The sequence below is a fragment of the Macaca fascicularis genome, chromosome 11, assembly GCF_037993035.2.
Source record: "Macaca fascicularis isolate 582-1 chromosome 11, T2T-MFA8v1.1".
Lineage (NCBI taxonomy): Eukaryota > Metazoa > Chordata > Mammalia > Primates > Cercopithecidae > Macaca > Macaca fascicularis.
Genome location: NC_088385.1, coordinates 132,350,812 through 132,367,574, shown reverse-complemented (window position 1 = coordinate 132,367,574; position 16,763 = coordinate 132,350,812). Strand labels below are relative to the sequence as shown.

The window sequence follows — 16,763 nt, the reverse complement described above, 5'->3', positions numbered from 1 at the left end:
AAGACCAGACACTACTCTAATCCATATTGGCAGATCATCTTCCAAGTATTCGTCCTCAACCAAAGCAACACAAAATATGTGTGAAGTCACTGGGCTGGGGTTTCAGAGGTCACACACACAATAAAGAAGCCCGAGGAGCTTTGGAAGCGGCTCAAAGGGCAGCCTCCAGGGGCGGGAGGGAGGCAGTATCGGTTCCTTTCCTGGCATAGGGACCCCAGAGGCATCAATCACATGTGAGTGCTCTGCAGGCCTGCAGGTTCTCCCCACCCTACTTGGTGGGCTGCAGTAGTAGTTTTTCTTCCTTCTGATGCGAGCATCCATATTTTCCTTTGGGAAATAACCTCTGCTCCTCTCTGGCAACATGGTTCTAACTCCAGTTCCAGAAATGAGCTTCTGACTTAAGTGTGGCTGATCGGATTCCATCCCCACAGTCCCAGTCCCTGGATGAGGGGTCAGCACATGACCCAAGTCACTCCAGTAAAAGTCAGTCCTGGGGTTCTTGCTAGGATGACTAGGAAAGAAACATTCTATTTCTGCTGGTTGGAGGACAGGCTGAAGCCAACAGTGGCCAACTTTACAATCAGAATGGGGGAGCCTGTCTGAGAATTAAGTCAACACAGAGAGAAAAAGAACTAAGAGACCAAGTGGCAGACAGAGCAGAAGCCCCCATTAGGAGAGTGTTAAGCCCCTGGACCCAGCCATACCTGAAGCCATTTCCCTCTTAAATTTCTCAGCTCCAAGGATCCCTAAATTCCCATTTTTGTCCCTTACAACTAAGAGAATCAGACTAAAATAGTGACATTCCCTTGCACTGGCGCCTCATCTCCATTGCAGCATCACATTGGAAACTTAAAATATCATAAGCCTGGATGTCACAGATTAAACATAAAGAAGGCTATATCCATCTTTTAACCCAATATGAAGAAACACAAGGTTATAAAAGAGATGCATGGATTGGAATCACTCTGAGTATAAAATCACTGATCAGTTCCCTCCACAGCCTCCCTACAAGGGGTCGTCTGTGCTGTTAGCCATTGAGCTTTGCCTACAGAGTAAAAAATATCTCACACACACATGCTACTATTTTTTAAATGTTACATAAATCTACTGTAATTACCAAAACCTACTCATTCAAAAGCATTAATAAATTGATGGCAACTTTCGATCAATATGTTTTTATTTTTCCTCTGAGAGTTACCAAACCCACAATTCTTCTCATTCCGAGGAGCTGGATAATTTTTTTTGACATTAAAAATGATGGCTTGTTTTTGAACACTGTCAGTATCCTATAAACATACATTCGCAGAGCATTCCCTACTTGAACATTTAAGGCAATTTTTTTCTTTAAAAGGACCACAGAGTAGGTAGGTTATTTAGGCTTTGCAGGCCATATGATACCTGTCACAACTACTTAATTCTGTCATTGTTGTACAAAAGCAACTGTAGACAATATGTAAACAAATAGGCACGGCTGTGTTCCAATAAAACTTTATTTAAAAAACAAATAGAGGGCCAAATTTGGTCCATGGCCCATGGCTTGCTGATGCCTGGAGTAAAGGGTACAGAAAATAACAAGCAACAAGTCAGGAGCCAAGGCCAGCAAAAGGTCAAACAGAATTTACACATCTCTAAAATGTCCTGGAAGTTGATGGAGGAAATAAAATTTGATTGACACACACCTTTTCACATACACCTCTACTAAATAAAACGAAAACACCTGTACTAGCAAATGAACGATAAACTGTGCCAGAATCATCGCATCATGAACAGAGGAAGAATTTTTTTCTTTTAATCTTAGTGATTTCCATGGACACACATTGGGGAACAACACACACTGGTGCCTACAGGAGGGTGGAGGGTGGGAGGAGGGAGAGGATCAGGAAAAAAATAACTAATGGATACTAAGTTTAATACTTAGGTGATAAAATAATCGGTACAACAAACCCCCATGACACAAGTTTACCTACATAACAAACCTGCACAAGTACCCCTGAACTTAAAATAAAAGTTAATTTAAAAATTAAAATCTTAGTGATTTCAGCAGGAAAAATGAATACCAAACTGAGTCCGACAGATTACAAGTCAAATCCTAACTCTGCTCTTTTCAGCTGTGTTTCTCCTGGGGCAAGCAGCATAACTGAGCCCTGGTCCCATCAAGCACCATCATTAACCTATCAGCATTATGCTAACAATATTCATCATTGCCACTCTTTACTGAGCACTTACTATGTGCCAGTAAGCATTCCACAACTACCACCTCATGACCCCTCTTAACTTTATTCTCCTTAACAATGTTTTGTTTTGTTTTTTTGTGACGGAGTCTTGCTCTGTCACCCAGGCTGGAGTGCAGTGGCGTGATCTCGGCTCACTGCAACCTCTGCCTCCCAGGCTCAAGCAATTCTCCTGCCTCAGCCTCCTGAGTAGCTGGGGCCACAGGCATGCACCACCATGCCCAGCTCATTTTTTGTATTTTCAGTAGAGACAGGGTTTCTCTATGTTCAGGCTGGTCTCGAACTCCTGGCCTAATGTGATCCTCCCAGCTCGGCCTCCCAAAGTGCTGGGATTACAGGCATGAGCCACTGTGCCCAGTCATTAATGATGTATAAATATCTCCATCTTACAGATGCAAAAATGCAGGCCGTTCTCCACTGGGGCTCTTGGGAAGATCAAACAAAAGGCAAAGGCCCAACTCACAGTTGAAGTTCTGTTGTTCTGTTTGCTAATTTCATCACTAAGAAACATTGATTTGTTCCCAATTCCAAGTACCGTAATGGGCACGTAGTAGACAATAAATATCTACTAAACGAACTCAATCTATCAGTCAATCTTGTGGCTCAGATTTCAGAATACACCCCACATCTCACTACTTCTCACCTCCTCTGCAGCAACCACTCGGTCCAAGCAGCCACTGTCACTTGCCTGGACTACTGCGTAGCCCCTCAGGGCTTCTGCTCCTGTGAGTCACAGCAGATCCTTCCTCGGCTCTACCCTGCCAACAGCTCCCATCTCACTCAGAGTAAAACTCAAAGTTCTAACCAAAGACTAGTCCCTCTCACTGCCCTGGCGTCCTCTCCTCCTGCTGTTCTCTCACTCGTTCAGCCCACAGAGTGAGGGAACAGCACTCACCGGCCTCCCTTCTGTCCCTCGACCCTGCCAAGCACATTCCCACCTCAGGGCCTTCACACCTGCTGTTCCCTCTGCTTGGAACACTCCTCCCAAGATAGCCACCTGGCCTCCTCCCTTAACCCTTTCGGTTTTTGTTCAGATGCCACCTTTCTGACTCTGCTGTATAAAACAGAGAACCCGGCCAGGCGCTGTGGTTCACGTCTGTAATACAGCACTTTGGGAGGCCGAGGTGGGTGGATTACCTGAGGTCAGGAGTTCGAGACCAGCCTGGGCAATACAGTGAAACCTCGTCTCTAACAAAACTACAAAACTTAGCCAGGCATGATGGTGAGCGCCTGTAATCCCAGCTACTTGGGAGGCTGAGGCAGGAGAATCACTTGAACCCGGGAAGCAGAGGGTACACTGAGCCACGATCACTCCACTGCACTCCAGCCCAGGCAACAAGAGTAAAACTCCACCTCAAAAAAAAAAAAAAAAACCCCACAAACCCTCCTCCCCAGTGCTCCATCGCTGCTCCCCCCACTCCGTTTCTCCACAGCACTGACCACCAGGTAATCAACAATGTGTTCATTTACTGTGTTCAGTATCCGTCTCTCTCCACCTTAATGCTAACCACAAAGACGGGGTTCTTTGCCTGTCTGCTTCCTGCTGATATCCCCAGCACCACGGACAGGGGCTGCCACAGTGCAGTGCACAATAAAAATGTCTTGGAACAGACAAAGGCAGGAAGGCAGGAAGGCTGCGAATTGGAGGGAGGTCTCCGGGAACAAGGTCGGCCAGAGTGAGAGTTCAGAGCCCATTTTACAGAAGGGGAAACTGAGTCTCAGGTCAAGAGGCAAGGCCAACACTGCCCAGAATTCCCAATTTCTTGAGAAAAACCAGAAACCTGTATAGTGATATTGACAGCTCCTAATTTTTAAATGCCGGCAACTAATAAGAGAAGTCTGCAGGCCAGATAGGGCCCAGAGGCAGCCAGCGGCCCTCCACCAGCCTGGAAAAGTTCTGATTCGCTGCTGCTTAGAGACAACTTTTCTAGCAAAATAACGTTTTCCATCTACACCATGCCTCCCCCTTCCCTCCGCTTGCCCAACCTGCAGACTTGCAGAAAATAGGTTCCCCTCCCACCCGGCCCTCCCACCTCTGCCATCTCTCTGCCCAGGTGCCCCCCAACCCCACTGACCTGGCCTCCTCTGCTCGCCAGGAATGCTAGCAGCCTGCAGCAGCAGATGGCAAGACTACAGAAAGGAAAAATACCAAGCCAAAGCTATAGATATGTCGGCTGAGTACACAACACGGAGAAGACCCAGCAAACAAAGAGCCACAGACTCCGGGGGCCAGGAGATGAGGCACTGCCAGCCCCCCTTCCAGAGTTCCAAAAACAAAGCCAGGACCCCTTGGAAGGCCCGGCGAGTCACCCCAGGAGTGCCGGCTGCAGCCACAGCAGTATTTTCATGTGTCCATTTGCTGCAATGTGCTGAGAGCCCCGGCGGGAGCCATTCAGGACACAAAGCAGACATTTGAGGCATGATTTACTGAGTCACCCCTCCTGGGCACAGCATCCCGGACTCGGAGGCGCAGCCACGATGAGTGAGGCCCCCCAACGGGTTAATTCAGACCAGGCTCGGAGCACCGAGCGACTCTATCACCCTCAGTAATAAAATACAGCAAATCAAATTGGACTCTATTGATTTTTTATGTAACTATTTTGGGGCCGAGCATAAGGAGAGGGTATTGATCAGTTAAGAGTCAGGGTGTCAGGGAAGGGAGACAGGAGCACCCTGGCTGCAGAACCAGGTGATCTGGCCAAGGGAAGCCATTGGAATTCAACTCCAAAGCACCCAGGCTTCTTTCTCTCCTGCCCCGGCAGAGAATGGGCATTGAGAGTCCATTCTGCCCTGAATGGGAAGATGGAAAGCCATGCAGCTGGTGGAGTAGGAAAGTGATGACCAGCTCCTCTGCTTCGTTTCTCTCCCCAGGGCACCTGACACTGAAGTTCGGATTTCTTTGTCCACTGCTTTACTGTTGTCTTGCTCTGCGAGAATCAGAGTGTGGGATTCGTCTCTTTTGTTCCCTGCTGTGTCCCAAGTGCTTAGCACCGATTTATACTTCTGTTCAATGAATGAATGAATGAGCTGGCTGCCACTTCTTGAGCACTTTCTATGTGCCAGACACTCTGCAAAGAACCTTGTAAGGATTCACATCCTTCTGCCCAGAACCCCCTTCTCTCAGTTGGCTCTCTCTGGTCATTAAGGTCTCAAATTAGAAAACTGTCACCTCCTCTAAGAAGTCGTCCTGGATCGCACAGTCACTCTTCATCGTATTGCCTTGCATTGACCATGAAAAACACAAATTAATGTCTGGGATTTTCCTGTGGGTGTATTTATGAGCTTCTTATCTGTCTCCTCATCACCACCCAACCTGCCCTAGAACACAAAGCCTGGAGATCACAGGTACCCAGGCCTGAGGGCAGGGAAACTGAGGCAAAACTCCAGGACAAGAAGGCACCATCGGCACAGAAGTCATGAGCTCCAGGGAGGAGACCCTACCCTGCCATTCATGGACTGACTTATGTTGAGTCAGTCCCTAGGTTCCTCTGAGCCTCAGTGTCCCCATCTGAGGACACTTCCTACCCCCTAACTCAACAGTTGCCCAAGAATCCTATGAAATCCTGAAGTGAGGAACCACTTGGCAGACAGCTGATGGTTCATGATTCTTCTCTTTGCAGCTGTGATGGTTGCAGCATGTGTCCCCAGTCAGCCCTTCCTTTTTGCCTCCTTTCCTGTCCTGGGACTCGTGCCCTGTGCTAACAGCCTCACGCATCAGCACACCATTGTTGTTTACAAACCTCTTTCTTGCTGGAGCGCCCAGCCTTGTAATGTGAACAGCCAGGGATAATTTCAGCACCCATTTTACAGATGGGAAAACTGAGTCTCACAGAGGCCAAGGGGTTAAACCAGTATTCCAAGATCTCCCAATTTCTTGAGCAAAGCCAGAAACTGGATTGGGACACTGACACCTCCCAATTTGTAAATGCTGGTGACTAACAAGAGAAGTCTGCAGCCATCCACCCTCCAGGGGCCTTCCACATCTGCTGTTTCCACAAACGCCAAGCCCTCCTGCCGAAGCAGGCCAGGGCTCCCCAATGAGGAGGTGGACTTTAGAAGGGACAGGATTCAGCCAGGCATGGTGGCTCACACCTGTAATCCCAGCACTTTGAGAGACCAGGGCAAGAGAATGGCTTGACCCAGGAGTCTAAGGCTGCAGTGTGCTATGACTGCGCCAATGCACTCCAGCCTAGAAACAGAGCAAGACCTCATCTCTAAAATAAGTGGGGGTCAGGGGAGGGGCACAATTCTCCAAACTGTGTTTCTCGCAAAAGACCCAACTCTCCCCTTGACTCGAGACACATCCCTTAATCCCTTGGGTGCAAATCAGCCTCAAAATCCAATAAATTGCACCAAAACTTCAGTGCCCATGAACTGAATGTAGTAGCTAAGAGAACCAACTCTGGGACAGACACACGAGGGTTCACACTCGCACCCCATCACTTATTGGCTGTGTGACTTTGCAAACCTCACATTGCCTCTCTGGGCCTCAGTCTGCGTATCTGTAAAATGGAACAAATAGAAATCCCTACCCCATTAGGGTTGTTGAAGAATCCGTGAAGTAAAATCTACGAAGGGCTAAGAACACACAGTGTGCCCTAGAGCAGGGTTAGTTATTGTGTTACTACTAATTCTGAGGCACATGATTCTTCTCTTTGCAGCTGTGATGGTTGCAGCACGTGTCCCCAATCAGCCCTTCCTTTCTTGCCTCCTTTCCTGTCCTGGGACTCGTGCCCTGTGCTAACAGCCTCACACATCAGCACACCATTGCTGTTTACAAACCTCTTTCTTGCTGAAGTCCCCAGCCTCATAATGAGAACAGACAGGGAGAATTTCAGCACCCATTTTACAGACGGGAAAACTGAGTCTCACAGCCAAGGGAATAAACCAGTATTCCAATGCATGAGACCAAAATTCGGCCTGCCAAAGTCTTGCCCTTCAACATAGCCATCTAATCGCTCAGGGGCACAGAATTCTAAAGGACTCCTAGTTGCCTACAGAGTTGACTCTGATGTGTTTGATTTCTATGGCTCTAAGCCTTGGTTCACATTAACACATTTATTTGTTGCAAAGAAAGAGGGAAGAGAAAGGAAGTGAACGCCGGCAAAGGCTAGCACATCGAAGGAGCTTAACAACCATCCACCACTTTGGAGTATAAGCCCGGCTTGTTCAGAGGCTGGGCCACACCATTCCGCACAAGGCTAGAGAGTGAAACTTGGTTGCGTGAGGTGCGGGGTAAGACACAGACCAGTGCCTGGGCTGGAATCCTAATCCTATTGACCCCAGCCAAGTTACTTAGCATCTCTGGACCTCCAGATCCTCCCTTGTAAACTAGGAATAATGAGTGTCTACTTGTCAGAGAGGTGAGCATCCCATCGAGTTCATGCAGGGAAAGGCCTGGATGGTGCCTGTAGCACAGGAAGAAGCACCTGCCCTGCTTTCATCACTACCTCTTCCCCACCACCATCACCATCAACACCCCTTCCCCATCCCCATCACCATCAACACCCCTTCCCCATCCCCATCATCATCACTACCCCTTCCCCATCGCCACCCCTTCACCATCCCCACCCCTTCCCCATCCCCATCACCATCCCCACCCCTTCCCCATCCCCATCACCATCACTACCCCTTCTCCATCCCCATTGCCACCCCTTCCCCATCCCCACCCCTTCCCCATCCCCATCACCACCCCTTCCCCATCCCCACCCCTTCCCCATCCCCATTGCCACCCCTTCACCATCCCCACCCCTTCCCCATCGCTACCCCTTCACCATCCCCACCCCTTCCCCATCCCCATCACCACCCCTTCCCCATCCCTATCCCCACCCCTTCCCCATCCCTATCCCCACCCCTTCCCCATCCCCATCACCACCCCTTCCCCATCCCCATCCCCACCCCTTCCCCATCCCTATCCCCACCCCTTCCCCATCCCTATCCCCACCCCTTCCCCATCCCCAGCCCTTCCCCATCCCCAGCCCTTCCCCATCACCATCACCACCCCCTCCCCACCACCACCCCTTCCCCATCACCATCCTTTCCCCATCACTATCACTTCCCCATCACCATCACTTCCCCATCACCATCCCTTCCCCATCACCACCCCTTCCCCATCCCCACCCCTTCCCATCCCCACCCCTTCCCCATCCCTATCGCCACCCCTTCACCATCCCCACCCCTTCCCCATCGCTACCCCTTCACCATCCCCACCCCTTCCCCATCCCCATCACCACCCCTTCCCCATCCCTATCCCCACCCCTTCCCCATCCCTATCCCCACCCCTTCCCCATCCCCAGCCCTTCCCCATCACCATCACCACCCCCTCCCCACCACCACCCCTTCCCCATCACCATCCTTTCCCCATCACCATCTCTTCCCCATCACCATCCCTTCCCCATCACCATCCCTTCCCCATCACCATCCCTTCCCCATCACCATCCCCACCCCTTCCCCATCACCATCCCCACCCCTTCCCCATCACCATCACTACCCCCTCCCCATCACCATCACCATCACCACCCCTTCCCCATCACCATCCCTACCCCTTCCCTATCCTCACCCCTTCCCCATCCCCATCACCATCCCTTCCCCATCCCCATCACCATCCCTTCCCCATCACCATCACCATCCCTTCCCCATCACCATCACCATCACCATCACATCCCTTCCCCAACACCATCCTTCCCCTTCCCCTTACCACTCCTTCCCCTTCCCCATCACCACCCCTTCCCCTTCCCCATCACCACCCCTTCCCCTTCACATCACCACCCCTTTCCCATCACCATCACCACTAAGACTTGCTCTCTAACTTTTGAATTTGACACTGGCTGTCTTGGCCAGGCCAAGCAGCTGTCATTCTCATAACCTTGGGATCCTTGAATGGAGTCATAGTTCCCTAAAGGACTGTATAGTAGAACTCCTCTACCAGAAGAGTTCCCAGGTACAGGGTTAGAAAGTCATAGGTGAGGAGTTAAGGAGTGGGAAACCCATGCCTCCAATTTACTGTGTGACCCTGAAGGGGCAGTCCCCATGCCCAAGTCTCCTTCCCATCTGCCAGGGGGCTGCTGAAGGAGAGGCTCTGAGGCGCCTTCTTGCTCTAGAAGTCAACGCGCCTACTCTGCTGAAGAGTTGGCGACACCCCTGTCACCCACGGTACCAGGGTGCCTCCATCTCGCCACAGTGATGGGCGGCAATGCATTGCTGAATCCCATGGCTTCAGGCGAAATGGACCCCCTCCATCCCCATTCAAACTGAGACCCAGGAGAGAAGAAAGGAGCCACCCAGCCGCATAGAGCTGGGAGACGCATCTGGGAACAAGGCCCCTGAAAGGGCTTTGCTGGCCCGGAGACCACCCCCACCCCAGACTCCCAGCCAACAAATGAGGAGTTTCTTTTGCTCCCTTGGATCAAGGCAACCACCGTGCTCATTGTTGGCTCTGAGTGCAGTAGCTCATGCAGAAGCCCCACGCCTCCCCAGCTCCCGGCATCCGGTGGGAGGAGGGGGGATGAAATGATTTACTCTGGGAACCTCCACCGTGCAGCCATTAAATCACTGGGGAAGGCGACGACATTTGCATACCACTCCCCACCACTTCCCAACGCCACCTCTCTGAAGGGCAGCACCACACACAGGCACCCCCACCCCCATCATTATTGTAATGAGAAAGAAATATACCACATGCCACACCAAGGTGCCAGGCAGGAGGAAGACAGCCTCTGCCCTGAAAGCCAAAGCTCCCCACTGCTACTCACACGGCCCCTCTGTCGTGGGGTAGGTGGGGGGTGCTCCACCCACCCTGATTTCATAGACCCTAGACCCCCGTGCATAATGAATCAAGGAAGCAAGGTTCGTTCATTTTCCCCAGCGGGGACTGTAACTGCGCCGCTAATTTGCAAAGCCAAGGCATGTACAAAAGTGGTTCAAATAATAGGGGCCCCCTAGTCGCTAAGCCGGGGGATTTGTGCTGACTCTTACCAAGTACCGTTCCATATGTTTAAGCACTTGCAAGGCTGAAAGAAGTACACCCACCATACTCTTTACCATGGCAGCTACCCACGCAGGAAGGGGGGTGGGGGACAAAGAAGCCAGTCCCCGCGTGTGTGTGATGGGAGACAGCGTGCACATCTTTGCCTCTGAACTCTTCCAGCCCCTCTTCCAGAGCCTCAGCCACAGGGGGTAGGTAAACCATGGCAGAAATCATCCAGAAAATCCAACCCGCTCTAAAGGAAGCTCTGGTTAATTCCTCTGAACCTCTCAAAACCAAGTGTAGGCAGCAAAGTATCTTTCAGGAATTTTTTTTTTTTTTTTTTTTTTTTTTTTTTGCCATCCCTCCTAACTAGTGCTAAATATAGAGTAATCAAACTGTCGTCTCTTTACGTCCCTGGTGGGGACCAGTGAAAGACTTGCATGTGCTTCCAGGGACGGGGCGATGGCACTGGGGGTTCTGCCCAGGCGGCATTTGTTGGAACTGAAGGAGCTGCCCTGCTGAGACTCTCCCAAAGAGCAGCAGGGGAGCAGGCAGAGCAGGGGAGCAGGCAGAGGAGGGGAGCCGTCAAAGAGCAGGGGAGCAGGCAGAGCAGGGGAGCAGGCAGAGCAGGGGAGCCGGCGCAGAGCAGGGGAGCCGGCAAAGAGCAGGGGAGCAGGCGAAGACCCGGCCAGCAGCAGTTTTCAATGGGAGCTCACCTTCCCTCCCAAGATGGGGCCTTCCAGAGCCAGGCACGGGCTCTTCTGTCGCTGGGGGAGAGGGCGGGGGGTGGGTGGTAGGGGGACCTTCCTGTTCTCTTACAAAGCATTAGGCAGGCAGCTTCTCTTAGAGACTTCTGATATTCACTTATAAGCACATCCAGGAAAATGCTGACCCCCGTGGAAAAACAAAATAGAGACAAAACTGCAATTTTCAAGCCCGAGGGACTGTGCACTTTTGCAAACAGGTCCCAGGGCTTCAGCTAAGAGAAAACAGCCTCGGCCCCAGCAGCAGCCCCTCTCGTGTACCACAGAGGAATGCCGAAAGCAAAACAGCTATCATAGCTGCTCCTTAGCCAAGCAGGCAAGATTCATCCACGTTAAGCCTGATGCCACTCTCTAGGCTGAACCAAAGCCGAACACTGACGGAGATCTCCAATAGAAGGTTTTCTCCAAGTCGAAGGTGTTGGTAAATATTTTGGGTCACTTAAGGGCATCTCAAAGGAAGCCGACGCTGACTTTCTCCATGCAAATAAAACACATCGAACATCGAGTTGACATGCAAGGTTTGCTCCTAACTGCAACCTTACCAAGACGGTGAAAGCCGAAAAGTTAAAGTTGTATTTTTCTACTGCATTCTGCCTGTCTGTGCGATTTGTTTGTTACGGAAATGAGGAGAGATTTTTCTAAAGCAAAAGCTACCTGTTCCCAAGTCATGGGTCTTGCTTTTAAAAGGTTTAGGGAACTGAGATTTCAAAAGCACATGAAGGCTGCTCGTGACTGTTCCCGGGGTTCATCTGAGCCTTTAGGATTTTCTCCACTGCTTGCATGGGGTGGGGGGAGGGGAGGAATTGTCATTTTAGGATACGCTTTCTATAGAACCAACATGTAGCCACACCAAGGTGGATAGAAAGCTTTCCAAACTCCAGCGGAGACAGACAATACCTGACTATTTTGCTTTCCCCACTCACTAGGATTGGACGACGACTGAGCTGGTTCAGCAGGGAGTCCAGCTCCCCGGTGCCCAGGCAATGGCTCTGGACAACACCGCGTTCCAGGCTGCCCGGCGCGTCCTGGGCTGCTTGGCCGCCGCTACCCTCTCCCGCCCGCCTTGGGGTCAGGGCGCTGGCGTAGCCCGCGTTTGCAGAAGGCGAGCAGCAGGCTGCTCTTTGGTCAAGGGGAGGCCATTTGGCGAGGGTGGGTAGCTTGGGGAGGGCGGTGTGAAAGCAGGGGAGGGCCGCGGAGCGTGGGGAGGGGCTGCGGACAAGCCAGACAGCGCCGGCCGAGACATCTCCGGGGCCCGCAGGTGTCCCGGGAACGCACCACTGTGCGACCGCAGACAGCAAGGCACTGGAGAAGGGCTGCGTCGACGCCCCAGCCCAGCAAAACCCCCGGAGGAAATGGGACCCTGGGGGCACGTTGGCTCAAGGCAGGGCGGGGAGGGGCTCGATTCCTGGAGGCGCGCCCCCACCCGCCTTGAGAGGCTTAGTGTCCCCGTCTGTGGCCCTCGTGCGTCCCGAAAGCATCCGCAAGGAAGCTAGGGGTTTGGGGGAGAAGGCAAGCGGGCTCTCCCCAGGCGCTGGGCAAAGGGGAATGGGCCGGGGGCTCCTGGGTTCCCAGGGTCTCCCCAGGTCTGTTCAAGTCCGGGAGATGCGCGCTGCCAGGGACTTGAGAAGGAAGCAGCCGCCCGTTCAGCCAACTTTGTGCGCGGCGGCCAGGGTCGGGGATGGGGTCCGGGGACGCGTTACCTGGGCACCGGAGCGCAGTCAGCGCCAGCAGGAGCCCGAGCGGCGGCGCCCGGCCCGGGGGCGGCATGGTCCTCGGCGCGCGGTGGGCGCGGCGCGGGGCTGCTCCTCTCGCGCGCCCGGCCCGGCCCGCGGCTCCCGGAGCAGCCCCCGGCGGCTACGCCCGGGCGCCGGGCATGGCTCGCTCCCAGCGCGCCGCTCCTCCCCAGACGCAGGCGCCGGCGCTGGCGGCGCTTCCTCAGCTGCGCCTCTGCGCGCTCTCCTGGGCTCGGCCGTGCGTTGGCTGGGGAGCTGGGGCCGCGGAGCCTCAGCGCCCCGCGCCCTGGCCGGCTGCCCCGCACTTGGCCCGAGTTACGCGGCCCCCGCCGCCGCCGCCGCGGCTCCTGCGCCCCAGCGCCCGTCCCATCCCGGTCGTGCCGCCGCCGCCGCCGCCGCCGCCTCTGCCAGCGCCAGCTGCCGGCCGCCCCTCAAGCCAGCGAGAGAGTGAGCGAGCGAGCGCCAGGAGGAGGAGGAGGAGGAGGAGGGGGAGGAGGAGGGGAGCGGAGGGCGGGGCCGCGGCCGGGGGAGGGGCCGCCCGGGAGCCGGGCACAGGCAGCAGCCCGGCCAGTAGGCGGCGGGACGCGCCACTACTAGGCGGCCCGGGGGAGGGCGCCCGGTCGAACCCGCCGGGGGTCGCGAGCGCTGGCGGGGACAGGGGCTGCGGGAGGGGTGCGGAGTGCAGAGAGGGGATGCCCAGCTAGATCCGGCGTCTTGGGGCGCAGCGGTAGGAGTTGCCAAGGTCGAGGGGTGAGGAAGCCAGCGGAGGGTCCCCGGGATGGGGCAGCGACCTCTGGAAAGGTGGTGTCTGCTGGGGCCGGAGACTGCGAGGCTGAGCGTGGGCAGGACGTCCCGGGTTAAATGTGGCACAGTCAGGGAGTGTCTGTGGGAGAGGGGAGAGGAGAGGCGGGAGGGCCTCCGGGAGGCCGGGGCTGTGTGCGAAGTCTCTGCAAGGCACCGGGATGGGGGCTGGGGGCGCGCAGGCTGGGTGCGGTCACCTGAAACACAGCGAAGGCGGCTTGGGGATGTCCACCCGTGTGAGGCAGGGTCCCTTATTCACCCGGGCCAGAGGATGCGCCTTCCCATTTCGCGCAGGTCCTAGGAGCACGCGGAGGCAGCCAGGAGTTCTCCTGGAAAGGTCAGATTCCCTGGTGGCCCCGGGAATGAGTTCCCAGCGCAGGGGCAGGCAGTGATGGCGCGGAGGTGTTGCGCAGGGCCGGGCTACTGGGTGGTCGGATTCTTCCATCCAGGGGCAGGGACGCAGCCAGAGTGCGGAGGGAGGTCACAGGTCACACGGAGCCCCAGTATCTATTATCCCAGGAACAACTGATCCTCCTGGGCGCCACGACCCCAACCAGGGCAAAGCCACGGGGGCTAAGCTGAATGAATGAGTCATGCTGGGAGCATGTGGGGACGCCTCCAGCAGCGCTCAGATGCCTTGAAATCTTCCCCATCACGCTGGGAGGACAGGAGACATGGGGGCTTGTCCACCTTGGGAGGGTGGCTTGGAGTCCTGGCTCCACTCCAGCCCCCATCACACCGGCCACTTGCTCTGCCATCTCAGTTTTCCATGAAAAAGTGGGTCAAACTCTTTGAAAATGGTCAATAAGGCAGCGTGGGGTGATGAAAAGATAGATTTGGGGAGACTCTGGAGTCACAGAGTCTTGGCTGAGAATCCCAGTTCTGCCGCTCCTTAGCTGTCCAAGCTGGGGCGAGTCCCTTATTCCTCCCTGAGCCTCAGTTTTCTCATCTGAGAAACGGAAGTCTTTGCACATCACCTGGTGCCCCCAATAACATATATAAAGCCCCTGACCCAGGAAGTCGGAACTCATTTAAAGGAGTCACTGTCAACATTATCATTCTCATCATCGTGGCCATTATTATGATAGATCTGATTTTCCTCTGCGGGCCCAGAGCTCACATCAGAAGAACAATCGTCCCCACTCCCGGCTGCCAAGAGGGGATGGGGGACAGGGCACCTGCTTGATTAGTACAGACAAGCTCATTAGCAGAGGCAGCACTCAGTTCTTCCCAGATAAAAGAAGGAAGAAAGCCAGGGGCATGTGGTGAGTCTCCAGCCCAGGTTAATTAGGGGACGTAAAGGGATTTTCCCATGGCTGTTAATCGCCTTCCTTTGCAGGGGGCTCATGCCCAGGCCAAGCCCCCTTTGGGCTCCCTGGCAAGGCCTGCAATGTGTGGAGAGCCACACAACAGGCTGCATGATGGGATTGGGGGTCTCCTCAGGCCTGGGGTGGCCTTGCAAGGGAACCATCTGTCCCCTTTCTGTGACCTTTTCCCCAGATAAGAGGATGATCCTGGAGACATGGTCAGGACTCCCTTGGGGTCCTCTGTCCCCAGCTGCCCCCAACGCCTCTTTCCCATTCACTTGTTCATAACATTTGCAGAGCTGAGCCCCTACTGTGTGCCGGCCTCTGCAGGGGATGGTGAAGCAGAAATGAATGGACGACAGCAGGAGAGAGCCACAGCAGGAGTGGCCACGGGGTGCTGGTGCCAAGGTGAACCATGTGTTTGACCAGGAAGCAGGTCAGTGAGGGCTGGGAGACTGTGGCCAAAGATAAAAAGTCATTTTCTGGCAGGGGTAAGGGGTCATTCTGTGACTTAGTGGCAGTGCTTGGAGGGGGTTGTGAATCAGTCCAGCAAGTCCCCAAGCCAGTGGTCACACAGTCCCAGGTGTGATGGCAGATGACAGTTGCCTTCCCCTCACCCCCATACTCAGGACTACTTGGTCATACTCCAAGAAAGGACCTTTTAGTGGGGAAGGGCACTTCCCCACTAAAATATGCCGATGATGGTTGAGCCAGACACTGAAAAGAGGAATCTGTTTTTGAGGGTGGCTTTTCTGTGCCCCAGCTGTGTGACTTTGGACAAGCCCCTAATCCTCCCTGAGCTCATTTGTGGGGTAGGAATGAGAATTCCAGCCTGGCTCAGCCTGTCTTGTGGTTGGATGAGGATTTCTGCATATTAACCAGGCCCCTGAGCCTGTATCTCTAAAGGGCGTATTTCTGGAGGAAATAAGCAGGGAAAAAAACAAGCCTCCCTGGATTCTGAAGGGCTGCGGGGGAATCTGAGAGGCTGGCGGCAGCAACGAGGAGACCCCAGGGCTGAGCGGAATTCTCCTCTCACTCCTACCCAGACTCTCGCCCCCAGCCTCCTGGCCTCATAGCCTGGGCAGGACCGTAAGAATCACACAGCCTACAATCTCCTCCAAGGTATTGATGGGATACTGAGTCCAGGAATTGTCCTTCCCCTGGATCTGTAAGTGTAGGGAGGCCGACTCGACTAAGAGCCAGCCTCGAGCCCCAGCACAGCCGTGCAAGGCTTCCTCAGGCCCCACCATCCCCTGCACGGCAAGAGACTGCCTCCAGCACGGATTGCTCCCGGTCAGTCCCTGCACCCCAGCTCTGCTGCAGCTCAGCCCACGCGCCCGCCGGGCTACCGGCGAAGAGCAACATTGCCATCTCGTGGCTAAAAGTGGAACTGCAAGTCTGGAGGGCGCTGCAGAAGGAAGACAAGAGGTGAGGGTTGGGGTGCGGGTCGGGGTGAGATGGAGGCGAATAGGCAGAGAGGTTTCCCCACCTCAGCCAACTGGCAGCGGCAATAACAGACCCCTTTGCCTTTGAACGCCAACATGCAGGCAGCTGCTGCCGGGGTGACCACCCATTGAAATTCTTTGCAAAGCCTGGGACTGTTTGTTGCCCAGTGCACACATTGATGTTTCTGGCATGTTCAGAGAACACAGAATTGACTTAGATTGCATTTGCACCACAGGTGAGTGGTAGGGGAAAGGGGCCTCTCAAAATAGAAGCCAAGCTCACTTACAAAGGTAATCAAGGATTTCCTAGGAATAAAGAATTTCAAGAAATCAGTCACTTGCACACCTGGACATATGGACCCATGATGGAAGGAAGGGGCCTCTTTATGGCAACTTGCAGTCATCCATCTCACTCTCTGTCCCCTTCCCTGCTTTATTCTTCTTTGTAACAGTGGTTACCACCCAGCATCATACGTACAGAGAGCGGCCCAATCAGTCCTGGTTATATTAATGTAT

General features: G+C 54.1%; 1 protein-coding gene across 2 annotated transcripts in view; it reads right to left on the bottom strand.

Moving 5' to 3' along the window:
* TMEM132B (transmembrane protein 132B) overlaps positions 1-13,143 on the bottom strand; it is a 470,175-nt gene extending 457,032 nt beyond the window's left edge. The window contains exon 1 of one of the 2 annotated variants that reach the window (XM_015431809.4): positions 12,662-13,143. In XM_015431809.4, coding sequence (XP_015287295.2) covers positions 12,662-12,728 — 67 coding nt within the window. In that variant the 5' untranslated portion in view covers positions 12,729-13,143. The remainder of the gene's footprint in view (positions 1-12,661) is intronic. The other variant, XM_074008385.1, reaches the window with a different exon arrangement.
* Between the last annotated feature and the right edge of the window lie 3,620 nt (positions 13,144-16,763).